The sequence below is a fragment of the Dasypus novemcinctus genome, chromosome 17 (genome assembly GCF_030445035.2).
Source record: "Dasypus novemcinctus isolate mDasNov1 chromosome 17, mDasNov1.1.hap2, whole genome shotgun sequence".
In the NCBI taxonomy this organism is placed as follows: domain Eukaryota; kingdom Metazoa; phylum Chordata; class Mammalia; order Cingulata; family Dasypodidae; genus Dasypus; species Dasypus novemcinctus.
Genome location: NC_080689.1, coordinates 64,663,872 through 64,689,655, shown reverse-complemented (window position 1 = coordinate 64,689,655; position 25,784 = coordinate 64,663,872). Strand labels below are relative to the sequence as shown.

The 25,784-nt window shown below is 62.3% G+C and overlaps 1 protein-coding gene across 25 annotated transcripts in view; it reads right to left on the bottom strand.

Moving 5' to 3' along the window:
- Positions 1 to 25,784, bottom strand: part of DYSF (dysferlin) — a 224,002-nt gene that overhangs the window by 96,786 nt on the left and 101,432 nt on the right. For all 25 annotated transcript variants that reach the window (XM_058278903.2, XM_058278900.2, XM_058278898.1 and 22 more), the window contains 9 exons: positions 25,335 to 25,441; positions 20,368 to 20,560; positions 18,348 to 18,503; positions 14,995 to 15,126; positions 14,744 to 14,910; positions 13,453 to 13,567; positions 13,069 to 13,174; positions 12,650 to 12,792; positions 10,922 to 11,095 (listed from right to left, as the gene is read on the bottom strand). In XM_058278903.2, the coding sequence (XP_058134886.1) occupies positions 10,922 to 11,095; positions 12,650 to 12,792; positions 13,069 to 13,174; positions 13,453 to 13,567; positions 14,744 to 14,910; positions 14,995 to 15,126; positions 18,348 to 18,503; positions 20,368 to 20,560; positions 25,335 to 25,441 (1,293 nt within the window). The remainder of the gene's footprint in view (positions 1 to 10,921; positions 11,096 to 12,649; positions 12,793 to 13,068; positions 13,175 to 13,452; positions 13,568 to 14,743; positions 14,911 to 14,994; positions 15,127 to 18,347; positions 18,504 to 20,367; positions 20,561 to 25,334; positions 25,442 to 25,784) is intronic.

The following is a 25,784-nucleotide window of genomic DNA, read 5'->3' as shown; positions in this document are numbered from 1 at the left end:
CACACACCCCACCCCACACACCCTCACACACCTCACACACCCTCACACACCCCACACACCCCACACACCCTCACACACCCCAATCACACTCACACACCCCACCCCACACACCCCAATCACACACACCCCACCCCACACACCCCAATCACACTCACACACCCCACCCCACACACCCTCACACACCCCACACCCCACACACCCTCACACACCCCAATCACACTCATACACCCCACCCCACACACCCCAATCACACACACCCCACCCCACACACCCCAATCACACTCACACACCCCACCCCACACACCCTCACACACCTCACACACCCCACACACCCCAATCACACTCATACACCCCACCCCACACACCCTCACACACCTCACACATCCTCACACACCCCACACACCCCAATCACACTCACACCCCACCCCACACACCCTCACACACCCTCACACACCCACCCCACACACCCTCACACGCCCCCACAATGGCTCGCTCTAACCTCTTCTGTAGCCTCATTTCTCCTCATGGCGCTCACTAGCCCCTGAGGTTTCCTATGTTAACACATTTGTTTAGTGTCTTCCTGGCCCCGCCGGGCACGTGGCCTCCCTGAGGGCGCATCTCTGTCCCCAGCACCGGTGCCTGGCACGAGAGGCCCTGAGGAAATAGTTACCACGTCAGTGAACGGGATCCACCCCAAGCCCCTCCCTCTCACAAGGGCCCCTCACATCACCCTTTCTCTAGAGGGAAGGGTGCATTTGGAGTTACAGGAACTTGGGTGAGGGCTGAGCCTGATGGGAGGGAAAGCTCCCGCCAGAAGGTGACAACGAGGAGAGGAAAGCGTGAGTGGGAGGCCCATGAGTGGTGTCACACGGTCCACGCCTTGCAACTTTCACGGTCACAGCAAACAACTCTCTGGGACTTAACGTGTGCATGAACGTGTGCCGAGAGCTTTAATCCTCACACTTCACAGAGCGGGGCCGTTGCTGCCTTCGTTTTAGAGATGGGGAAACCACAGCACCGACAGGCAAAGAAACTTAATAACTGCCTGACAAAAGAGCAGCCTGCAGATATCCGGCCAGTATTTATGTGCACGGAGTAGAAAATCCAGGCGACTAATTCGTTTTACAGACCCCAAAGCTCCGTGGAGAGAACGTCCCGGCTGCATTTCTCAGGCACCAGGAGGGGAAGCAGGAGAGGAACCCGCCTGGGGGTCCCAGGGCAGGCCAGAGAAGGGCAGCTGGGGTGGGCGGGACAGTAAGGGCCGCAGGAAAGCCCAGCCTGAGACTCAGTTTCCCCATTTCAAAATGGCAATTGTGGTAACACTCACCGCACAGGGCTGTAGTGGAAAATGCAGGGGTTTGATATCTGGGGCCAAATAATTCCTTGTTGTGGGGGCTGTCCTGGGCACCGAGGGCTGTTTAGGGGCACCCCCAGCCTCGACCCACTGGATGCCAGGAGCAGCCCCCAGACATGACAACCGGTATTTCCAGGCATTGCTGGAAGTCCACTGGTGGGAGAGGAAGGAATCACCCTCAGCTGAGACATGCTGGTGGAAGTTAAGTGAACTGATGCTCCCACAACCCAGGGCAGGGGCCTGTCACAGTCAGCACTCAGTAAATGTCAGTTCAAATCCTTCATCTCTCCAGTCTCACCTCTCCCCTCACTCTCTGCCCTTCTGTCCTTCTTAAAATTTCCTGAAACCTTTCTTCTGCCACAGGGCCTTTGCCCATGTTGTCCTCTTCCCTGGGAGTGCCCTCCCAGCTGAGCTAACGTGCACACTTCCTTCCCCTCAGTCTCACTGAGGCACAGCCGTTTCCTTGGCTGCCCTGCCTTCATCAGCAGCCCCCACCCATGCTCTCCTAGCTCTGGGAACTGCCCATCCTTCCAAGCACTTCTCCCTCTTACCACTTCACCTTTGCTCACGCACTTCTCACACCCCCTTATCCCTGGCACCCAGCCCCTAGCCCATTAGGTGTACATAGCAGACACCCAGTGAAGATCTACACATAACACGAACCACGAGCATCCCCCGTCTGAGCCACGTGTGCCACTCACAGGCCTGAGACCCCCGGGGAAGGGACAGGAAAGAGCGTATCAGGCAGCACCCCCGTCCCAGCTCCGGACTCAGGGCCTCACACCACGACAGAAGGGGCGAATGAAGAGGACTCACTCACACCCCGGACGGAGCCGGGGAGGAACGGAAAGGGCGGTCCCTTGGTTTCTGCTCAGGAGGGCTGCCTGTGGGAGGGGGTGGAGGAAGGTGCTCGGCGGGGAAAGGAACCGCATGCCGGAGGCCTGCCACCAAGCTCAGGGGAACGGCGCGGCCGAGGGGCAAGCTGGGATGCCGACCCGGGCAGGGCGGAGTCGGGGAGGGGGCCGGCTGCTCCCCCCCTGCTGGGGCCCGGAGCCGGGGCATGGCCGGGCCCAGGGGAGGCCGCACTCCGGCCCCTCCCCGCCGCCCAGCATCCTGCCCACGGCCCACTCCTCCGGCCGCAGGGCCGGGCGCAGGGCTTTGGTTTCCCGCAGTCACATTCCTGCCCCCATACCTCATGCTGACAGGACTCCCGGGCCGGCCGGGGCTGGCAGCCATGTGGTCTGTGGCCACGCAGCCCGTCTCGGGGCTAGCGCTGTCAGGGAGCTGCTGCTCGCCCGGGGGCGGGGTGGCCTCCAACCCGCGGTGGCCACGGGCCCCGGGAGGGGCCGAGCTTCAGAATGGGCGGGAGTCTCTGCCCTCCCCCCCAGATACGGTGGGCACCCCTGGGGTCCCAGATCCGGCAGTCGAGCCCCCCTGAGTCCGCCGGGTGATGCTGCCCACCAAGGGGAGGTGCGCAGCCTTGAAAGGGGGGCTCCTCCACCTAACCCTGGTCCAAGCCCCAGAACAAGTCTGTGGGAACGGCTGAGCTTTCTTCTGTGCCTGGGACCTCCCCAGACAGGTCGTCTGTCCCGCACACCCTCTGCCCTTTAGCAGGGGGAGTTGCCATCAACAGGGCACAGAAGGGATGGGAGCAGAGGTGCAAGTGGGAAAAGGCATGGGCTGAGCAGCAGGGGCCCCGGGGCTGAGCGGGCAGGTGGCAGCACTAGGGCGGCCATACCCGCGGCAACCAGAAAGGAAGGACAGAGCCTCAGAGGCATCGCGGGCAGTCAGGCCTGTGCCCACGGGGGCAAGGGGTCAGAGAGACCTTTTCTGGACCAAAGGAAGAGTCAAGTCAAGCCAAGATGGTCCAGCAGGTGGCTGTGGACAAGCCTGGATTGCAGGCGAGGGCTCAAGTCCTACACAGGATGGGCCCAAAGGTCCCAGGTGACAGAGCCACCAGGACGGGGATTGCCGTTGGGGGCCACTCCCCACCCCCTACTTAGCGAACCAGGATCAGGGGACCCCGAGACCAGCAGCGCCTCACCGCCAGCCCTACTGGCCCACGAGAACGGACGACTCGATTTCCAGGGATTTTGCAAGCCAGTAGTTAAACAGAGATTACTAAACATTAAATCACATCCATTCATAATTAAAGATTCTATAAATAGCAGAGGCAATCGGTGCCCTGGAGGTGATTGGCGTCTAGCACATCTGTGTGGTGCAAATACTAGAAACGCTGCTCCCACACACCTCTTCCCAGGGCCGCGGACGGGGCCTCCACGTTGGCAGCTCAAAATTGGTCCAGGCGAGAGTGTTGACACCGTGAAAATCAGCCAAGGTACAGGCCAGTACTAACCACCCAGCACACCGCTGCCCCAGGGTGACCGGCCAGCTCTGTGCCCCCCTGGGCTAAGCTGGGACACCCAAACCACCACACGACAATGTCGGGAAGAGGGCGCTGGGCCTGCACGGCCCGGCCACCCCTGTACGGTTTTCACGACGTGTGAGGATGATTATTTCTTGTCTTCTCTCTGCCTGCAAGGCCTTGTGAAGCGGAGCACTGGCCTATCCCCAGGGCCCGTGAGCAGGCCGGGCAGTGCCTGGCATGTGGTGCTGTAGGGACCGAGAGGAAATACTTGCGCCTCTGCAGGCCGTACAGGCTCTACTGCAACTACTCAGCTCTGCCGTTGTGGCACAAACGCAGACGCAGACAGTGTGCACGTGACTGAGCGTGGGCCACGTTCCCATAAAACCTTATTTACAAAAACAGGGGGGCAGGTCAGATTTGACCCCCGGGGTGGCCCGTAGTTTGGCGAGCCCTGTGTAGTTGGGCAATTATTATTTTTGCTGCACTGTTTTTATCCCCATCTGGTAAGTGAGAAAACGGGGGCCCAGGGAGATCAATGTCTTCCTTGGAGTTACACAGCAAATTAGCCAGCAGAACCAGGGTCTCTCAGGCCCCTGCTTCCCCACAGGGCTCAGAATGGCTGAGCAGGGCTTTGGAGTGGACAGGCCTGAGCGCCAAGTCAGGGCCTTGGGGAGCCCGGAGCCCACTTCGCTGTCCTGGCTGCCCCGGCCTCAGGGTCACCTCGGCTTGTGGGGAAGCCCCAGACAGGCCAGCAGGTCAGGCCCAAGGAGGAGAACCTGCTGAACGAGGGAGCACACAGCCCTCCTTCCCCGATCAGGGCTGAGCGCCACCTTAAGTGGAATAGCAGGCGAGGGTGAAGCCCCGTTTAATTTACAGCTGGAGCCAGGGCTGGGCGGCAGCTGCTAAACTCCTTGCAGAACTGCTCGCTGGCCCCTGGGGAGCTCCGAGTGGACTCAGGAAACCTGGAGAATCCACCAGGCCACACGTAGGTTGGCACGTCCGAGGGCATGCGTGCAGTTGCATGTCCCTCCAGGGCTTCCACGTCTCCACACATGGAGGTCCCAGAGACTCTCCAGCAGGTCTTATCCCGCGCCCGCGTGCCTCGGCAATTAGGACAGCTGGCTGTGCTGGTCCGCCTGGGAAAGTCCTGGTTCACACCTGTGGTTCCAGCATACTTGTTAACTACCGTCCCAGACCAGATTATACGGTCGCCCTAGCAATGGCTAGGACTCAGGCGAGTACACACAGCCGCACGTGTGGAGGGTGCCTGGCACACCCCGCCACCTGCCGCCCGCCCGGCCCCTCCACGCCCACACATGCACGTGCTGCATCTTAGCTGCCCACAGATGCCCAATTGATGCTCCAGGCTTCAGCCTCCAAGTCCTGCACGAACAACCACGAGCTCAGCCCACCACCCACCAAGACCCAGGCTCCACACGTTGACAGGAGCTGCCCCAACAGCCCTTCTGTGGGGGGAGCAGACGCGGTGGCGAGACCCCTGCTCAAGAAAGGAGCCAGCCCTCTCCTGCCAGCACAAGGCCAGGCAAAAAGCAGATGGCCAGTTAGTAATATTCACCAGAGTCCACGGACACACGAGGCCACTTCCTTGCAGCCTGACCACAGAGCCAACTGCCCTGGTCACTGCAGGAGGCACAGCCCTCTCCCCTGCCAGACACTGCCCTCGCTCCAGAACTTGGCCTGGGTGGGAGGTCCATCCAGGTCCAGAGCCAGTCCCTCACCTTCCCACCCAACACCTGACCTCCTTTTGAAGCCGGCTCAAAAGTCACCTCCTTTGGGAAGACTTCCTGGATTACTCGGACCTCGCACCAGCCTCTCTGGTCCCCTTGCCTGCACTTCTGATTTCCACTACCCTTCCTGCTCCCTGACTGGGGTGCAGGACACCTGTCTCCAGGGTCTTCTCCACTGCCGGTCAGGCCTCTGCCAACCACCTGGGGCTTCCCAGGGTGGGAGCGATGTTGCCAGCTCCTCTCCAGCCGCCTGGATGCCCCGGGGAGGCCGGCTGTTTGGCTCCGAGACAGGGAGGGTGATGCCCAAGGGCTTTAGCCAGCTCCCCACGGCCCACCACATCAAACCCCCCACCACCAAGGCCCCTCCACAGCAGGTAGGGAAAGGGGGCAAGGAAACAAAAGCACCGGCTGGAGGTCTGGCCACTAGTGGGCAGACGCCCGGGGAGCAGGGGCAGCCAAGCGGCTCTCCCACCTCGTCCTGCCCTGACTCCTGCTGTGTCTCTGGGCAAACCCCTTCTAGGGCCTCTGTTTCTTCTGGGGTAACATTAGGGTCTCAGCTGTTCCAGAACACGCTGTCCAATGGACCTTCCAGTGATGATGGAACTTCTGTATCCGCATTATCCACGTGGCAGCCAGGAGCCGGGGGGAGCTACCAAGCCCCCAGTGTGTGGTTGGTGTGACGGAAGCTGGGGTTTTATTGATTACTTTAAATGCAAATTAAAATAGCCACCTGTACTGGCAACCGTATTGGACAGCACAGTGCCAGAGCCTCAACCTCCCCAGCTATATAATGGAATAACAGAGCACAGCCTCAGGGGTCACCTGAGGATAGCAGGTGGGGCAAGCTCTCCACCTGGTTCCTGGCACCTGGTAAAACAGATTCTAGTCATTCTTATCCTTTTTTTGTGGCCGGGACCCCCTGAGAATTGGATGAAACCATGGACCTTATCACCAGAATATGCCCCACAAAGACAGGCTCACGTGTCCACATCACACACGTGTGCACACGCACATAATTCAGGCACAAACACCCCTTGGCGTCCAATTCCAAGGGGCCTGAGCAGCTCTGAGGCCAGGTCAAGAGCACGTTTAGCACACGAAGGTCCCTTCCAGCCTTTAAAGTCTCCGCGGCCGTGAGCACATGTTGCCGACGTCCCCTCCCGGCCCAAGCTCAGGCATCTCAGAAAACCCTTTCTGAGGCCGGGGCCAAGCGCAGAGGCAGGGCTCTGGAAAAATCCCCGTGCGGGGACGGCAGGCCCAGGGCGAGGGAGACAAGATGGATCCTGTGAGCTCATCCCCTGCAGCCGTCACCAGGTTCCCAGGGAGGCCAGTGGCGTCGGGCGGGGGTGACGGGGCGGGAGCCAGCGGCGGTGGCGGCGGTGGCGGCGGCGGCGGCAGCTCGGGGTGTGGGGCGAGGAGAGGGAGGCTGGGTGGGACTGGCTATAAGAGCGGCTTTGTGCTCCGCTTCCCAGCTCCCGAGGAACGCCAGGAAGATTATGAAACCCGGTGTCTTTGGGAATGCCAGGATATTAGCTGGAAAAAGAATAATACGAAAATAAAATAATGCTGGGGATGGAGACAGCAGACGATTAGCAGACGGAGCCAGGGCCTCCCGCTCCGTGGAGGGAGCCAGGCTTGGCCCCCGCAGAAGGTTTCAGGGAAAGGCTGCCCGTGCTAATGAGCAGACAGGACCTGCCTTCCAAGGAGACGGCTTCCAGAGGGGAGCTGGCGAGCCGGGCCCGCTGCTGGATGGACGCGCGGGCCAGCGAAGGGGTAGCTGGAGGCAAGGGGGCGCCGCAGGCCCGGTCCTGGAGCTCGGGCATCCGACGGCAGAGGATTCACACGAAGGCTGAACGGCCTGCGCCCACCGGCCCCCCTGGACCCCTTCACGTGCTTCCAGCCTGCCCAGTCCTGCTCTAAGAAACCGCCCTCACCTGGCCCCCCCACTCCAGATGAGTCTTATCCCACCCTCCAGCACTTCAAAGAGACAGAACCATGGGGTTCACTGGCACTTGTGTGTGAAATCCTCTCTTCCTAATATCACAGGGGCGGGGCATCAGATGGAGACCCCTTAGAGGGAGGAGCACTTTTCCTTCACCCCTTGGTAGGAGCAAGCGAACAAGGCCTCTCCCTGTGCCTCCTTGCCCAGGACTCACTCTTCAGCCAGGTACCGACACACCCAGCCCCTCTCGGACAGGCATCCAAGTGGGGGGCCAATACGACCCCCGTCATCTTCACGATGCCGCAGCAGCCCCTGGGGGCCCCTTAGAAATGGAGTCACTGGGGCAACCCCAGGCCCGCTCCATCGAGGGAGCCTGCATTTAACAGGACCCCTTCCGGTTCCTAAGCTCACCAAGTCTGAGAGGCCCTTCCTTACACGCGTCCTTGTCCTCTCATCCTTCCAAGGACCCCAGGATGTGGTTTTCTTTCATGAAGAGATAACTAGAAAGCAGATTTCAGATCAAACCTGTCCGACTCAAGAGCTTCACCCCCCAACCGTGCTTTCACCAAGTGAACCAACAGTGGGCAAAGGCCAGCACCCGGGGGGGCAGCTGGGGCCTGGCCCCCAGACAACCCCGTCGCCTGGCCCCATTACACCGGGCGGGCTTTAACCCAGGGCATCAGTACCTCCCAGGACAGAGGACAAGGCCTCCGGGGCAGGGAGCCCAGGCCGTCCTTGGTCCTGGCAGGGAGGGTGTGCAGAGGTGACCGTGGGAGGGGAGAAAGTGCATAGGAGTGTGTGTGTGTGTGCACGTACGGGACGCGGGCTACGTTCACTCAGGCCGAACGATCCAGGCAGTTACTGACAAATGGGCTCGAAGCCCTGTCCACGTGCCAGACACGCCTAAAGGCCTTCCAAAACGCTGTGGCCCTCCCCCCTCCCCAGGTGTTGTGGGGTCCGACCTCCCTAGCCACTGTCTCTCTGGTTCTGCCGGCCAAGATCTCCCAGGACTCAGGGAGGCTCCCGAAGTTGGCTGCTTCTGCGGACCACCTGCACATCTGCCCGTGTGCATCACAACCAATCACCTCCCCACGTCTGTGGACCTGACACTCGATTTCAATGATCCCTCACGCACGGTTTTCCCACACTAGACACTAAACCAACTGGCTCCCCGGCTCCTGGACACGGGCTCCCTCCATCCTCAGGGTCACTGAGCCATGAAAGCTTGGCGGTGGGGTCCTCCCAGCCTCACTCGCCGTCTTCCGCCAGACGTGGCCAGCCCCCAAGTCCATCCGTGTTTCCGTCCTCCTTTCTCTGGCCTTGCTGTCCGCTCCTTCTCTCCTCCCGGCCCTCTCACCTCCCAGCCGGTGCTCGGCCACCACCCCTGCCAGGCCCCCGCCCCCCAGGCCTCCGGACCCCCAGGGCAGGCAGCTGCTAGACACGGCTCCCTCCAGCAGCACTTCACCCCGTGTGTCAGACCCGCCAGGGCCAAATGTGAACTCATCGCAGTCCGAGGCCCGCCCCACCCCGCGCCGGGCGCAGGCGCCTGGTCCAGGACCCTTCCCCTCCCACCCCCTGCCCTTCCTCATCCTCCTCTCTAGGCCCGCTGCCCCCATCCCAGCCTAGCGCTCCCTCGTGCCCTGATTCCTACTAGACCCCTGGGAGGGCCCCAGAGGGGAACTCTGCCTCCTGCACCCATCCCCCTCGGCCTTTAAATAGTGACGGTCCCAAAGCCCAGCTCCCACCAGAGCTCCCCCCTCTTCCGCAACCCACGCTGGCTCCCTCCCACTCTGGGAGTCAAGTCTGACAGGCTTTGCCCAGCACTTCCTTTTTCCTTTCCAGAAGCATTTCTTCTCAACCTGCTGGGGCTGCTGATCGGAGTGGGGTGCCACAGCCTCCAGGAACATCCCAGCCCTCACCCCGCCCCGGCGCGTGACCCCACACACGCAGGACAACATGTTACTGGCATCATCAAGAAAGCGGTGCTCTCTGCCCAGGAGAAGCAGAGAGGTGCGGGGTGGACTGCTCGGTCTTGTCCTGCAGGGGGTTCGTGGCTGCCGGGCGCCGGCAGCCCGTTTGACCGTCAGCCAGCTCCGCAACCACACGGAGAGAGCCAGTGCGGAAAGGAGGCCAAGGCGGGAGCCGAGCTCCCAGGGAAACTCGGTGAACCCGCTTCCCGCCAGCTTGAGCGCCTGAGCCCATCACCCCCGCTCCGCTCTCAGGCCAGGCTGAGCTGAGTTTCTGTTGGATGAAAACAAGTCCTGGTTCCTTCTGGGATCGGCGCTCTCGGAGGCCTGCCAATGTCTCCATCCCTCACCCCTCCCTCGGCTGGAGCCGCCTGACCACCGCCAGCTCCCCCCGTGCCCACCCCAAGCCCCTCCTGGCCCAAACACCCAACACCTCCCCACGTGGTGAGGCTGCGGCCTGCAGTGATTCGGAAGCCCAGGGCCCTGTGTGTCCCCCCGGCCCCCCTGCCCCTGCTGGGAGCCAGCTCCTGGCCTTGGCCCGAGACTACAGAGGGAGCTCTCTGCAGAGCCTGTGACACCCTCGGCCTCCAGAGCCCCTGCTCCCATATTGCCACCACCCACCCAGGGCTGATGGTGGTAGAACGCTCCGTCCTCTGCCAGCCCCCTCGTGGGCCACAGCTGGCCTGAGCTCCCTTCCTTCCCTCAGCCCTCAGGTCCTGGGCCTACAGCTGCAGGGAGCCCAGCACTGCCCGGGGCTAAGAGCTTGCACCCCTGTCCCCCGCACACACAGGCCGGCTGCACGTGGCCATGCTCAGACCCCACCAGGCAGTGCATCCAGGCGGGACCTGTCCCCAGGCACAGCCCACAACCCACCAGAGGGGTGCACAGTCCTGATCGGATTTCATGGGGAGGGGTACTCATCCAGGATATCTCACCCCCTCCTCCAGGAACCCGCAGCCAGCAGAGCGGGGGACAGTCTACTCCTGGCCCTGAGTGCCCTCACTCAGACTGCCTGGGAAGGGCTGAAACATCTTTTTTGGGGGTGTCCCTTGCCCAGCCCCTGGATAACCTGGGGCCCACGGCAGGTCACTGGCTGCAGCAGGTGCACACGGGGGCAGCGCAGCCAGCTGGGCACAGGTTCCGAGATACATCTCTCCCAGAATTCCTGTGCAGGCCCACGAGCTGGGCTCTGACCCAGAAGGATGCATGTCCAGACAAGGACATTCAGGGGTCACCAGACCTCCAGGCCAAAGCCTCCCACCCACTGCCGTGCCAGCCTCTCCCAGAAGAGCCAGAGCTGACACCAGTCCCACCCGCTCCCAATGTGACTACTTGAAGTAGCACGGGGCTTCCAGGGCCAAGCAAGGAGCTCCTTGATTTTCAGAGGCTGCCCAGACACAAGGCCACCCCAGAGGCACTGGGGCCGAGACGCCCGGCCAGTGTTCCTGGGGGCCCCGGCACCTCCCCCTTGTCAGTCCCAAACAGCCCTGGGAAACCAAGCGGCACCCCAACCCAGCCCGGGACAGGCCCCGCCCAACGTACCAGGGCCCCCTCGAGGGCAAACACCGCAGCGGCCCCCGTCCTCTCCAGCGGCTCCATGCGGCGGCGCCAGCGGCGGCGGCGGAAGGCATCCGTCTTGCGGTACTCGAGGTGGAACTTCCAGCCAAAGAGCGAGGCGTACTCCCAGCCCTCGCCCTCAGCTTCCGCCTGCCGGTGCTGCGTGGGGAGCGCACAGCAGACAGAGGCGGGCTCGGGGGCTGCTCTAGCTCTGCCCTCCTCACCCCCACCACCCTCAGCCAGCACCCTCCAGGTGGGGACATCTGGGAGGGCTGCCTGGAGGAAGAGGGCTCTAAGCAGCTTCTGCAGGGGTGAGGGACGCAATTCAGAAAATCAGGAGAGGAGAGGAGGTTGCCTGGGCTGTGGGGAGAATCGAGGAGCCCAAAGGGAAGGGAGAAGCGGCACTTATGACCACGCGGGCTTGGGGCCCATTTATTGGGGTGATGGGTGGCTTCACGAAGGCAAGGTTTTCTGGCCATTTCCTCTGTCTCTCCACATGCCGGCTTACATAATGGGAGGTGGGACTGCCGCCAGAAGCAACACGAAGATGCTGTTTGCTGACCCCGGGCTATTTCTCCCCAGGAGGCTGGACCTGGGTGGGTGAGGGCTGGAGGGAAGCCCTTGCACCTCCTCCCCACGGCCGAGGGGCCCCAAGGTGGGCCCTGCCTTGAGATGGTGCAGTCTGATGGGAACGTGCCTCTTCTGCATAGACCCCTTCTAGTCTATGAGGACAACTAGCTGGTCCCACTAGCAGACCCCAAGGGCAAGGGGCAGGGTGTGGGTGGCACGCTAGGGGTCCCCCTTCCCAGGGCCTGGAGGGACCTGGGACCATCCTCAGGCACCACCTGGGGGCTGGGCATGAGCACAGGGACAGGGGCCAGCCCCGGGGGCCGGGCGTGCCAATCACCCAGGAAGGGGGCTCATGGAGAGGTTGTGGGTGAGGCGCCCACGCCTCTGTTGCAGGGTGCCCCCGCGGGGAACGAGCTGAGTCTGTCTGTTCCAAGGCACGAAGGGGCCTGCCCTGTCCCGTTCCCAGCCACATGGCTCTCTAGTGCCCAGAGAGAGGCAGGGATGGGTCGTGCCAGAAGGACTCCTGGGCTGGGGGAGGCAGGAACCCAGCTGTCGGCGAGACCCCTCCCCGGGCCCGCGCACGCGGGCGGCACACCCAACCCAGCGGCCAGGAGCAACAGCGGTGAGCAGCTCCCACCTGCCCCTTTCTTGGGAGATTGCCAGCCTGGGCTGAAGGGCGCTGCCTCACCGAGCAGGCAGGTGTCCAGCCACCCCCGGCGGCACCCAGCCAACAGCTCCTGGCTAGGGGGGCACAAAAATCCAGCCCCCTCGCCTCCCGGTGAGGACAAGTCTGCGGGGCTCCAGGGGACACCCCTTCCCTGCGCCAAAGGCACCTGAGACCCATCCTCTCCCCAAGGCGCTGCCTCAGGAAACCATGTCTATGGGCCCAGAGCCCCGTCTCTGCCTGTTGCTCAGGGGACCCAACCTAAGAGGTCTTTGAGCCTCCCGGGGCCGTGCACGAGTTCTGAGCGGGACCCCCTCGTGTAGGCATCTGTGGGAGTTCTCTGTCGGTCCGTGAGCTTGCGTGTATGCACGTGTGATCCGTGTGCATCCCAGGGGAGTCCCACAGGCCCCCCATGCGACGAGCACGACCGCAGCTGTGCCCGGCCCGCCTCCCCACTCTTACCCACCCCCTGCGCTCACCCTCCTCAGCGCGTCCATCTGGCTGAGGTCCCTCCTGCGCAGGCGGACCCAGCGCCGCCGTCGGTGTGTGTAGTACATCTTCTCGGCGGGGACCCAGTGCCTTGGTTTCCGGTCCGGGGGGATGGTGATGCTGTACTCCCAGCCTGGGGTTGGGGGGTACCGTCACTCACTGCCCCACAATTCCCCATGTCTCTTGGGGACCACCTCTGCATTTGGGGCACACTCACGGGCCCTTGGGCAGCCACTGACCTTCACTCTAATCTGTAGCTTGACTTAAGTGGGGGCTGCCTTCGAGAAGTCACCCAGGCGAAGTGGCCCGTGGAGGGCCACACCCGAGGCCAAGAGGCCCCTGCCCTCCGCTAAGCCCCCCACAAGCCTCTAGAGTCCGCGGGGTTGGCGCTGGCCAGGCGCCTGCCCACCTTGCTCATCGACAGCCCGGTTGAGGTCAGTGGACCATTCTTCATCTTCCCACTTCCAGCCCAGAGGGCACTCGATGTCATCTTTGGGAAGGACCTTCTCCCCATTCTAGGGGCAAAACAGGACAAGGGGACATAAGGAGAGAAAACAGACATTAGCAGAGAGGCAGCAAAGATGCGGCCGGCGATGGACATCCTGAAAGCACCCTGGAGACCCATGGGACCCGGGGTCAACGCTGCCCACCCCCAGCCCATGGCATCCCTCTGCAAACCAGAGCCTGGAGGCTTGGGTGCTGGTGGCAGCCCTTCCCAAGGCCCCTGCCAGGGCTGCATGTCTGGGGCCCAAGGGAAAGCAGGGTACCCCCACCCCTCGAGCGCCCCCTTTACCACGTCGGTGTAGTTGTCACTCATGTAGATCCACTGGCCCCCGGGCAGCCGGGTCTGGTTCTCAAACACCTCCTCCACGAAGCTCAGGTGGCCAGCGTCGGCGTCGTGCAGCAGCCTGCGCATGGGGCCATCAGAGCCGCCCTTGGGAGACCCCCACCCCCCACCAACCACTTCCTCAGAGCACCTGCGGGCTGGGCCACCTGCCTGCACCTCAGGCCCTCGGCTGGGCCCCACCACCCGGGTGAGACGGGGTGGGGAGGGAGAGGAGGGTGTAGAAAGGCACGGAAGAGAGTGAAAAGGGGCCCCGGGGAGACCGAGGGACAGCGATGGGCAGAATGTGTCACCCAAGATAGAAAGAAAGCCCAGCGGACAGACTCTAAGAGCCCGGCAAGGAGCTGCAGCTCAGCACCCAGGTGCAGAATTGTACAATGAGTCAAGCTGAGCACCTAAGACCTGAGGGCCTTACATGCCATAATTCAATTAAAACGTTTAAAATTAGGGAAGCGGACTTGGCCCAGTGGTTAGGGCATCCGTCTACCACATGGGAGGTCTGCGGTTCAAACCCCGGGCCTCCTTGACCCGTGTGGAGCTGGCCCATGTGCAGTGCTGATGCGGGCAAGGAGTGCCCTGCCACACAGGGGTGTCCCTGCATAGGGGAGCCCCATGCGCAAGGAGTGCGCCCCGTAAGGAGAGTCACCCAGCGCAAAAGAAAGTGCAGCCTGCCCAGGAAAGGTGCCGCACACACGGAGAGCTGACACAACAAGATGACGCACAAAAAGAAACACAGGTTCCTGTGCCGCTGACAACAACAGAAGAGGACAAGAACACGCAGCAAATGGACACAGAGAACAGACAACTGGGGAGGGGGGACAGGGGAGAGAAATAAAATAAGTCTTAAAAAAAAAAAAGTTTAAAATTAAAAAAAGATTATTGTTGAATGGTCAACCAAACAGGAAAAGGCAGAGGAAAAATGTAGAGACCACAATGCAGATGGGGAAAGACAACGTTGTTCTGAGAGGGGCTAAGAGAAGGGACCACTGGGAGTGCTGCCTCTCCGGGTGAGTGAAGGGTTAACGTGCGGAGGAAGAAGGGGCTTTCTGGGGTGCCCCGGAGGCTGAAGGTGGCTTAAAGCCTAAGGACCTTCGGAGTGTTAAGAGCCCTTTCCAGAAGGGACGGCTGTCCAGCGGGCCCAGGCCTGGGAGGCGCCTCGGGCCCGTGTAGGGGCAGGAGGTGGCCGGGGCATAGAGCGGGTCACGGGGGACATCTCCACGCCCCCCTGCTCACAACTCACGTCTTCTCCGGACACACGAACCAGTCTCCGGCCCAGGCCCAGCCGGCTGAGGGGCGGAAGCTGTCCTTGGGTAGCTTGATCTTGCCCGTGACGTCGGAAAACTTGGGGTAGGTGAGGCCCGTGGTGCCCCAGTTCCCAACCAGGGCCAGCTTGGTCTGGTTCTCGTACTGGAGAGCAAGAGAAGACAGCTGAGAGCAGGGCCACGGGCAGCTCTGCGGGGAGGGGGCAGGGAACAGGCCGCAGGCACTCACGGTTTCCGCAAAGACGGAGAGCTTCCCCTCGGTGAACTGGTTGAACTCCTTCTCGTCCACAGAGAGCCCGAACCAGAGCTTGACCCGAATCTGGACGGGCATCCGGGCTCGGGGCACCCCCTCCATCGGATACTGGGCACCAGACGAGGGCAGAAACCCACAGCCCCGCTCAGGATCAGGAAACCCCGGCCTGCCCCCACCAGGTGGGGACCCTGGCGGGGGACTGACCAGAATTTCAAGAAGGGGAGTGTATCACTAGAACCCCTTCCCAGAAGACTGTGTCGTCCCCCACCCGTAGCTCTGTGCAGAGAGCGGCTGTGTCTGGGCAAAGCTGCCCTCCTTCCCATTCTCTTCTCTTCTAGAACAGCCCTGCCCGTTGGAACTTTCTGCACGATCCAGCATGGTGGCCACTAGCCACACGTGGCTAGCGGGCACTTGAAATGTGGCTAGTATGGCCGAGGAAACAGCATTTTAAATTATTTTATTTCAACTAATTTTAATGTAAACGGCAACCCACGGCTACCATATTGGACAGCAAAGTTCTCTGAAGGAAATACAATGATCCGGGCCTGGAAGGGGAAGAAATTAAAGTCTCCCCCTTCACTTTCAGTAATTTTTTAATTTTCTGGCTGGACCTTAGTGTATCATCGAATATCCCTGCCCTTTCAAGTTCTTATCAGCATGTTAACCACTATTCACTGGTCTTCAACCGCTTTTTATCCTGAAACTTTCAGAAGCGCTGCCAGAATGGAATAACCACAGTAACGCGACATAAAAAATGTATTCTCCGCAATGACTTCACCCTTTGACAGGAGCCAAGGTTCGGGCATAGCCTGCAGGGCAGAGGTCCCTCATCGCTAGGGCAGTGCGTCCCCCGAGGAGGGCACACCGGCGGCCCCAGGCTGGTGGGCGCAAGCTGGCAGGAGAGCCTCTTCTGGGACAGGGAGCCGCGCAAGGGAAGGAAGTTTCGATGGGTTCGGAGGAGGAACGGGGGGCCGAGGTCAGGGGCTCACGCTGGTGGGGAAGGCAGAGCCCACCTACGGGCTGGGGCCGGGGCTGGGGCAGGCCGCCCCTTCCCTCCCGCGGACCTCTGGGTCTCTTGCTCTCTTCCCCTGGGTCATCTCAGTGAAGGCTGGAGGACTCCTGGTCCCACGTGCCACCGTCCCTGGAAACCTCTCCACGGCCGCTCGCTCGCTGTCCCCTCCCCCGGGCCCGATTAGCTGCCTTTTCCCCTCCAAACCACCAGCCCCAGGGAGCCGCAGGAATGCCTGACCCCTCCTTGTCCCCCCCCCAGCTCACTGTCCTGCCCTCCCCCCACCCAGAGGAGGCCAGCCTGCCGCACCCAAAATAGCAACAGCAAATAAAGAAATGTCTAGTTTGGGGTTCCTCTCCCTCTCTGCTGGTGCTCAGTTTTTCCAACTTTGGTTTAAGTTAAGAAACACCAGTGTTTTTTTGGTCTCTGCTTGCTGCCAACATTTTTGTAGAGCTTGCTCAGGAGCTACTGGCGCGGCTCATAAACTCAGTGGGGAAGACTTCGAGAAACAATTCTATATCTTTTCTTTTTTTTTTCCCCGCTTGGAATCAGGGAAATTTCTTCAGTTTGCATTTCCCCAAGGCTTGGGGGCCAGAGGTCAGAGCCGGGAGCTCATCCGGTTCCAGGGTCCCCAGACGCCCCCCCCCCCCCGCCCGGCTGCTTCTGCAGCCCCTCCCCCACCCCACCCAGAGAGCCTGCCGCCTAGCGCCCCTCAGAGGCGGCAGCTCCTGGCGTCCTTTCCTTTCTGCCTTACTGGGCTGGGAACTGGCCTAGGAGGCAGGAAAGCAGGAGTCAAGGAGGATGGTGAGGACGGGGGAGGTGGCCCAGGTGGCAGGCGAGCAGGCAGAAGGGGCCCACCCACGGCCCCACACTCCCCACCCTCCCTTCCAGGCAAAGCTGGCCGCCCTTCTGGGGTACCAACGACCCTGAGGCCAGACATCTGCTCATCTCTGACCTTGGAGTGGCCTCCAGGCATGCTGTTTGTGGAGCCTCATCTTCCCCAGGGAGCTAGGGAGCTCCCCAAAAGGAAAAGGGAGATAAGCGGGGATAAACTAATATTCACTGATCACCTAGTTCTAGAAAGACCCATTACCTGTGTCATCTAATTTAATCCTCGAAACTCGCCAAGGGGGCAGCCTTATCCTCATTTTACAAGGGAGAAGACAGGGAGCGGTTCAGAGAGGTTAGGCAACCTGCCCCAGGCCACACAGGGTTCCAGCCAGTCCTGGCAACCTGTCTGTACACACTGTCCCCTCTCCCTGCCCGGGGTTCAATGGAATAACTGGTCAATATATGAACATGTGACCAACAGCCTCTTGAGGGCTTGATGTTTAGGTTAGTCAAAAACACTTTCCTGGAGGAGGTGAGAAGGGCGGAGTGGAGCACAAAGGAGGTGATGGGAGATGCTCCGGGCTGGGAGGAAGGACGGGTGGTTTTGGCTAGGGGGCCCTTCAATGCCCGCAGAGTCACCTGGACGTGGTGAGGGGCAGGCCTCCCCCCCACCACCCATCCCCTGGGCGGGGGGGAGCAGTCTCGATTACATGGCCCTTTGACAGGGCCCCCTCTCGGGCCTGGGCAGCACAGGGAGAGGTTTCCCACCAGCGTTCTGGCCTGTAGGCATGGCCCTGGCCAAAACAACCCTGGCTCTTTTCTCCCCACGTTAACCCAGGTTTCCTGGAGGCCCAGGAGCCTGTCACCTCACCCCAAGGCTGCTCAAGCCCCTGTGGAGACAGGGAGGGAGCAAGGATGAGGAAGGAAAGAGGAGAAAGGAAGGAGACGGCTAGTGGGGGAGGCTGAGGGGGCTGACCCCCACTCTCTGGTGGGTCAGCTGCGTGCACCCCTGGTTCCCAGGCCCCAGGCCCCAGCCTCCAGCACGGAGGACGTGGAGCCGGCGTGGGCCAAGGCACTGGGGCCGCGAGGAGGCCGGGTCCCTGCTCACGAGGCTGGTCCCAGCGCCTTCCTGCAGGGGCTTGCCCGGAAGGGGAGCAGAGCTGGTCACACAGCCATCAGGCCGACCTCAGGCCAGCCCCTGGCCCGGCCCCACACCCGGGGCCACAGACCCCGCTGGGTGCATCGCCAGCGCCCCGGATTCCAGCGCCACTTTCCAGCCTAGGGCCCCAGGGTCCGGAGACCTTGTCAGGGAGAGAGGAGGGGAGCTGCTTTACCCGAAGACCTCTCTCCTAAAGTGGAGCCTGACGGCCAGAGAGGGGCACGGAGGAGAGGTGGGAGGCGGAAGGGGAGGGGGAACGGCCCCGGGGGGTTGGAGAACCCGATTCTGACCTGAGAAACAAGAAAACCCACTTTCAGGGGGAAAACCCACTTTCAGAAACACCGTCTGCAGCTTGCCGCAATTCTTGCCGCAGTAGTTCACGCCCCGCCGGGAGAAGAGGATGTCGCGGGCGGGCACGCGCTGGTACGCCACCCGCTTGTCTCCCTGCAGCATCCAGATGAAGACGTCGGGCAGGCTGTTCTGGGGCTGGGGAGGGCGGGCGGTGGTCAGGGCGGTGGCCGAAGACCCCCCCTCCGCCCCGGCCCCGCCCAGCCCAGGCCACGCGGGCCTCTCCCGCCGCGCCAGCCCCGAGGAGCCCCCATCCCACACGCCACCCTCGGCCTCCCTTGACCATGAAGGGCAGACCGGGCGCCCCGTCTTCAGTGCTGTGAGCCCCCTAAGACAGGCCGCGGCGCTGCCCCCGGCTCACACAAAGAGCCCACCAAAAGTCACTCGGCTGAGCGCACGTTTTCTGGGAAAAGCAATCGGGGCGTGGGGCCCAGAGCTTCCATTCCTAGGTCCCCTCCACTGGGTGGATTCTCTCTGGGCTAAGCATCGAGGATCCCATTTGACCTGGGAGATGAGGTTACGCAGACGAGGCCACCCCCTTTTCCTCGCCCCTGACAGCAGCAGCCAACCCACAGCAGGGATGCCCCCCACCCAGGGAGACTCCCTGCCCTCCCTCCCTAACAGCAGGGTCCCTGGGGTCTGACCCTGTCCCGGGCCCTGTGGCACCAGGCTCTGGGTGTGATGGCTAAGCCCAGAACAAAATTGTAAGGCGCTGGCGCCCTTCGTGCGGCGAGCAAGACCGGCCCCAGCTGCCACGCTCAGGAAGGTGGCGGGTGGGCAACGGCCCATCTGCTGCCAAGGGTGGGGACCAAGTGTGCCCAGGAGGGGCTGGCTTTCCAGCCAGGCCAGCGAGGAGAGCGGGTGCCCCTGGAGCGCTCCTGGAGCGGCTGCCACACTTTCTTTCGCCTTGTCCCTAAAGCAAGCCCTTGAGGCAGGACGGGCACCCCCACCGGGCAGGTGCTGGAAATTCAGGCTTGAGAGGTTAGGAGCCAACTGGGTTTTCCTGCCTCCAAACAGGTGCTCTTAACCACCCCACAGTGGGTCTCAGAGGTGCAGCACCACCTAGGAATCTGCCTGGAATGCAAATTCTCAGGCTCCACCCCAGACCTGCTGGTGGGAAACTCAGGGTGGCTCCCTCCAACCCGTTTTAATGGAGGGGACTCTGGCGCTCGCTCAAGACTGAGAAGCGGCCTCTCTGAGCTCCCCTGTCGGACCTTCTCCCGGCCATTTCACAACCTGTGCTAAGAGTTACAGAGGGCAGGCTCTGCCCAGCTCGCGGGGCTGGTCCCTGGCAGTGCAAAGGGTCAGTCTGCGGCTGTCCCCCTGTCGCTGGCCACAGGCCCTGCTCAAGGGGCAGCCAAGGTTGACCTCCAGGGACCAACTTTTCGAGCTGCCTTCCCCACCTCCCAGACTTTCCTCGCCCTTCAACACTTCACTCCCCTCACTCTGGAAAAAACTCCAAGGCCTGCCTGCTTCCCTTGATCTCACAGGGGTAGAGGGGCAATGCACAAATGGGGAAGGTTAGACCCCGAAAAGGCCAAACTGAAGCCAGTGCTCTCTGATTCGGTCAAACAGAGCACAGAGTTCCTGAAAATGCAGCCTTCTTGGGTCAGGAGCTCTGCGGTAACCAGGGGCGCGGGAAACAAGGTACCCGAGAGGCAGGGAGGAGTCGGTTCCCCAGGGAAGTCCTGGCACTGGGCCTGGGGACAGGCTCCCAGGGTTCTCTCCCCAGCTAGGCTGCTAGCATGCTTTGCCAGGCAGAGGGCATTTAATGAGCAACTGCTCTGTACCGGGTCTCTTTACACGCAGCAGGCCCAATGAGTCCTTTTAACAATCCTGCGTGGTAGCTGTTCACTCCCCCTTCTGCAAAGGGGGACACTGAGGCTTAGAGAGGTACAGTCACCTGCCCAAGGTCACCCAGCAATGAAGCGGGGCTGGATCCTGGTCTAGCCCCCACGCCCCTCCCAGTCCTGAAGCTCCGGGCATCCGGAGGGGCGGCTACCTCGTCCGCCAGGGCACGGAGGCGTAGGAGCCAGTCCTCAGCCTGCTCCAGGACGACGGAGAGCTCACTGTGGCCGAGCTTCAGGGCCAGGGCGGCCTCGGTGATCTGGTTCAGGTGACGGGTGCGCAGCCGGTACAGGTACTGGTCCAGGTGGGTGGCAGAGGATATCTCCCGGACGTCGGCCAGGGGCCGGCTGTGAAGGACAGGCAGACGGGGCGCAGCGGATGAGCAGGAGCCCGGTGCCCGCCAGGCCCCCAGCACACGCGCTCACGCCTGCCCGCTGGGCACACCTTCTCCAGCCCGGCCATGCAGCACCCTCACCTCCTCCAGGGAGCCCTCACCAGCGCTTGAGCCCACGTGCCTCCAGCCCAGGGAGTGCTCTGCCCGAGTGGCCGTGAGCCCCAGGGGGCCCACGCGTTTCCTCCCGCCCCGGATCCCCCTAGAGCCCGGCCCGAGGACTGACTGTGGTGCCCTCGCTGAAAGGAATCCACTCTGTGTTGTTCGGATACTCTCTTCAAGGAGGGAATCTGTGGACCCCCGACAAGTCACCGCAGACGCCGCGGGGAGGCCCACAGCCAGTAACATAGACATGCCGGCCTGGGCCCGCACCCCAGAACCCTCTGATTTGGGAAGCCTCCTTCTGGGGGGTACACCGGGTCCCAGAAACAGAGCCCCGAGCAAGGGGTGGAGGAGGGGACGTAGAGCCCCACCCTGTTTGGAGGCAAAGACCTCCCACCCCCCTCCACTGCACTCCTTGGAAGTCCTGCCTGCAGCCCCTCCCCACCTCCCCAAGTGTCCGGGGTCAGTCCACACACACGCAGGAAAGGGGGACGGGGGCTCTTGACGCTCCCCCCCACCAAGCAGGGCTCCTCTTGAAAGTCCCTGATTGGGGAGCGGTGGGGGAGGGGATTGCCCCCACTGCCACCCACCCTGCCGCGCCCTCCATTCACAAACAGGACATCAGTCAAGTCCGCTCCGCCAGTTCTGCTCCCACCACTCGCAGCCCCCCACGCCACCACCTCATACACCCTCCCCGCAGCGTCTCGACTCCCGGCTCCCGGCTGATTTATTTTTCTGCCAATTTCCCCGAGCTATGCAGAACCAATTACCGGCGGAGCGCAGCGGCACCGCCGCCGCCAGATACACCATTCTGGCAGGCCCTTGCCGTGCTACATTTTTCCTGTTATTTTTTTTAATTGAATTTTTAGGGTGGGGGGAGCAGTCCGCAAACTCCATCTCAGGAAACTTAAGCCCCGGGCCCTGGCTCAGGTCACGTACTGCACACCCTGTAGTAATATAATATTTACTGCCCTGAGGGTGCCGCGGACCGGCTGCCCCAGGCCGGGATGGGGGCGCCTCCACCCCCACATCGCCCGAACGCGGCGGAAGGGCATGTTTGTGGGTGCAGGAAGCCTGAGTCGGCAGCCGGGCCTGGGAAGGGGACAGGCGGGTCTGGACTGGCTTGAGCCCACCAGGGTGATGGGTGCTTCTCAGCATGCCCGGGAGCTGGAGGGACAGCCAGCGCGCGATTTTCAGGGGCTACAAGCCCCAGTGAGACTCCCCAAGGAACAGCCAGGATCCCTGACTGCCACCAACAAGAAGTCTGGGCCCTTTCCCACACCCAGGAAAGCCCAACACAGGGGCTAGGGAAAGAAGGGGAGCCTTGGAAGGGGAGATGGGATGACGCTGCACCCCAATCCCAAAGGAGGCCGAGAGCCCGGCCGAGCCTGGCTGACCTGGAAATTGGAGGTAGGTCCAGGTCAGGGCTCAGCTCAGGGCGCAGGGACCCGAGTCGCCCTTTATCAGGGTGCTGGGGGTGGGAGGAGCAGTGTCCAGCCCGAAAGATGAACTGGCCGGGGTGGCTCAATTCACTCCTCATGAGCAGCAGCTCTGCTGGGTCCTGGGTCCAGAGACAAGAGCCAGCCCTGCTCTCAGGGTCCCCCCCCCCCACCCCGATCAGAGAGACAAACAAGCTGCAGTCCCCACTTGAAGAGTCTTTCCGGAAGAAGCGGCCCAGAGCTGCACCTGACGGGGCAGGCAGGAACGGGGCAGGCCAGGGAGAGCGGGAAGGGCATTCTGGGCGATGGAAGGACAGCTGCACCGGATCAAAGGCAGAAGGGGGCACGTGAGGTGGCGAAGGCCGTGCGAGCCAGCTGGGAAGCTCGGGATGGCTGGACAGAGGGACTGCTGGGGGACCGTGAGGCAGGCGGTGGGATGGGGCAGGGCCCGGAGAGGCCAAGCTGCCAGGCTAAGAGCCGGCGCCTCGGCTGAAGGCCGTGGGCGCCAGCACAGGGCTGAAGCGGAGGCAGCCGCCACACCGTCCAGCTCGAGTTTTAGGAAGATCACCCAGAACAAATTGGGGGCTGGAGCCCGGGAGGGGCTGCCGAAGCAAGGGGGCTGGAGAGGAAGGAAGAGAGGCCAAGGATGAGGGAACGGCCCAGCAGCAGAGGCGGCTGCGGCTTCTGGGGACGCGGCATCCCGGAGGAGGGGATGAAATCTGCCAGGGGCACAGCCCGAGACGCAGGGCGACGTGCAGGCAGGACGTCCAGGTGGACGTGCCCAGCTGCACCTGGGCCCTTGGATCTCGAAGTGAGAGGAGGGGGCTGGTGCCACTGGCCTGGAGCCTGGGAGAGGTCCTGGAAGGTGAGCCAGAAGAAGGGCCCGAGGCACAGGGTGCTGCAGGGTGTGAGCAGGTGGGCGTGTGGAATTGGGCGGAGGGTGGGCTCGGCCCTGCGGCCTGGCTCCTCCCCTGGAGAGCCACGTGAGCGGCGCCTGACCTGAGACCTGTGCCCCCAGATGGCAGGTCCCAGGCCACCCTTCTGTCCCCAGAAGAGTGACCCGGGGGTGAGGCGTGGGCAGAAGTGCTCTCAGCCAAATCCTCCAAGATCAGCGGCCTGAGGGCGCTGAGGGGTCCCAGACTCGGGTCCCAGTGGCCTCAGACCTGCCAAGGCCCACACGACACCGTGTCCCAAGCGGCACCTCAGGAGGAACCTGGAGCCCAGGCCCGATCGCCCTACCCTGGGGCGGCCAGCGGGTCCGCGAGTCACCGTGCGGGCACGGCCCATGGTGGTGCCAGCCTGGCATCCGGGGTGCCCACTGCACTCTGACCCTCAACCCCGCCTAACCTCTGACCTCCAGACCCGGGCCAGCCTCCTCCCAAATGCCCCTAGGCCTCTCCCCCTGGACACGGCGGGGCCACAGCTCCTCCTCTTCCCCCAACCTGCTCCTCCTCCCGGCGGCCCCTACTGTCCACTGAGCTGCGCCGACTGGAGCCCGGGGGTCATTCTGGGCCTCCCTTTGGCCTCCACATCCAGCCCACCGTGGCATCCTGTCCCCGGCACAGAGCAGTCCAGCGAGGGGCTCCGTGTGAATCTGGGCAAGCTCATTAACTTCTGAGCCTCAGTTTCCTCATCTGTAAAATGGGGATAATTCTCCTTCCTGCCTCTTAAGATTTCTGCGAGGAGTAAATGAACAACTACAAGTAAATTCCTTAGAACAGAAAGTGCTCCTCGAGTTTGCGTTGTCACGATAGCTCCAGAGGCCCTCGGCTTCCCGCCCCTCCCACTGCTGCTGCCTGGCTGACACCTTCTCGTGACCCCCTGCAGGGCCATTAGCTGGCCTCCCAGCACCCCACCGTCCCATCCGACACTCACGCCACGTCAGGCTGGGCGCCATAACCACGCTGGACCACGTGGCCCCAACAGCTCCCCTAGCGGACCCCTCCTCAGCTGAGCTGCAGCCCTGCCCCGGGGCCCTGGCTCCTCCCTGCCAGCCCCCAGGGCAGAGGGCATTTCAGCCACCTGTGCCTTCGCTGGGCCATCCCCTCTCCGGTGGCGCCCTCCTCCCTCAAAGTTCGCCTCAGGTGCCCCCACCTCCAGGAAGCCTTCCTGAATTAGACTTGTTTGAATTAGACGCACCTGCTCTGAGCTGCAACAGCCCACGACTCTAACCCCAGGCACGCTTCATTCGTTTGCTCAGTTACGCACACGTCATCCCCTGGGAGGCGGACGCATCGCCCGGGCCGATATACTATGGGAGGCCACCGCGGAGCCTGCCAGACTTCAAGAAGGTTGGAAAAGGGCTGAATGGCTGTGTGGAATTCCCAGCGGGGTAACAGAGGACCAGAAGGGGCACTGCATCGGGGGAGGGTGGATGGGCGTGGGGCATAGGATACATTTGTATATATTCACATGTAACCCTATGGAGGGTCAAGGGCAGCTCTTTGTTATTAACCCCATTTAACAGCTGTGAAAACTGAGGTCCACAAAAGTGGAGCTGCCAGGCACTGCAAGGTTGGCTGAAAGGCCTGGAAACTTAGTCTCGAGCCACTCTTTCTTCTTAATGATCATAATAGCTACCATTTATTACATCCCTCCTAAGGGCCAGGCACTTTATTGATGTGATATTTATAAAGTCGTTATTCTTAATGCCGGGTGGAGGGAGCCAGGGGTCACATCGTGTGGGTGGCTAACCCCAAATCACCTAGCGGGGGGGGTGATGGGGAGACGCCCCCCACCGCCATCTGCCAGGCCTCTGAACCCCCAAGTTCTGCATCACCCTCAAAGTTGACAGTCAGCCTCATCCACAGAAAGCTGAAAGGAAGCGGTGGTCCCTGACACGGCCTTGGGGGAAGGAGGGGCGCCGACACCGCCACCCGCAGGCTTCTCCTGGAGATTCCATCAGGGAAATCAGAGGTGGGGGATCAGAGGCACAATGCTCCCCATTCAGGTGGGCGCTCCCCCCCGCCCCCCCGCCGCCGCTGCTGCAGGGAGATTTATGACCTGCTCCAAATGTCACCTTTTCAACTCCCCGCGCCGGCTCCACCACCTTTGGACTCGGCACGGCTGGACTGCCGGCCAAGCATGGCTGGGAGACGTGCCGGCGTGCACCGCCACACACGCGCGCTCCCCGGGAAGTGGCCTCGCTGAGCCGGGAGGAGAGGGCGAGGGGCGCCAGGTACCCCCTACCTGCAGTCTGAGATGAGGTCATCCATCAGCTGAGCCGCCAGGGAGTCCGTGTCCTCGGCGGAGGACTGCGCCCTCAGGGCCAGCTGGACACGCTCCAGGCCAGCTTCCTAAGGAAGAGGCAGGTGGGGGGCGTCGGGGGGGAGGGGGTCAGGGCAGAAGGTGTACACCCAGCCCCCAGCCCCTGTCACCTCAGCCCAGCCCTGAACCAAAAAGGAGAGAACCATTAGAGCAGAGCCCAGACCCGACAAACCAGGATGCCTCGTAGTTCAAGAACCTTCCAGGGCTCCCCACACCCAAATAAAGGCCGCCAAGCAAGGCTGGTATCCCACGCTCGCTAACGGTCCGCGGGGAGTGCAGGTACTGTGTCTGACTCCCCACGGGTAAGTGACCCTCTCTGAGCTCATTCTGTTTCCCTACCTGGAGTGCCCTCCTTTCCAAATTCTACCTCCC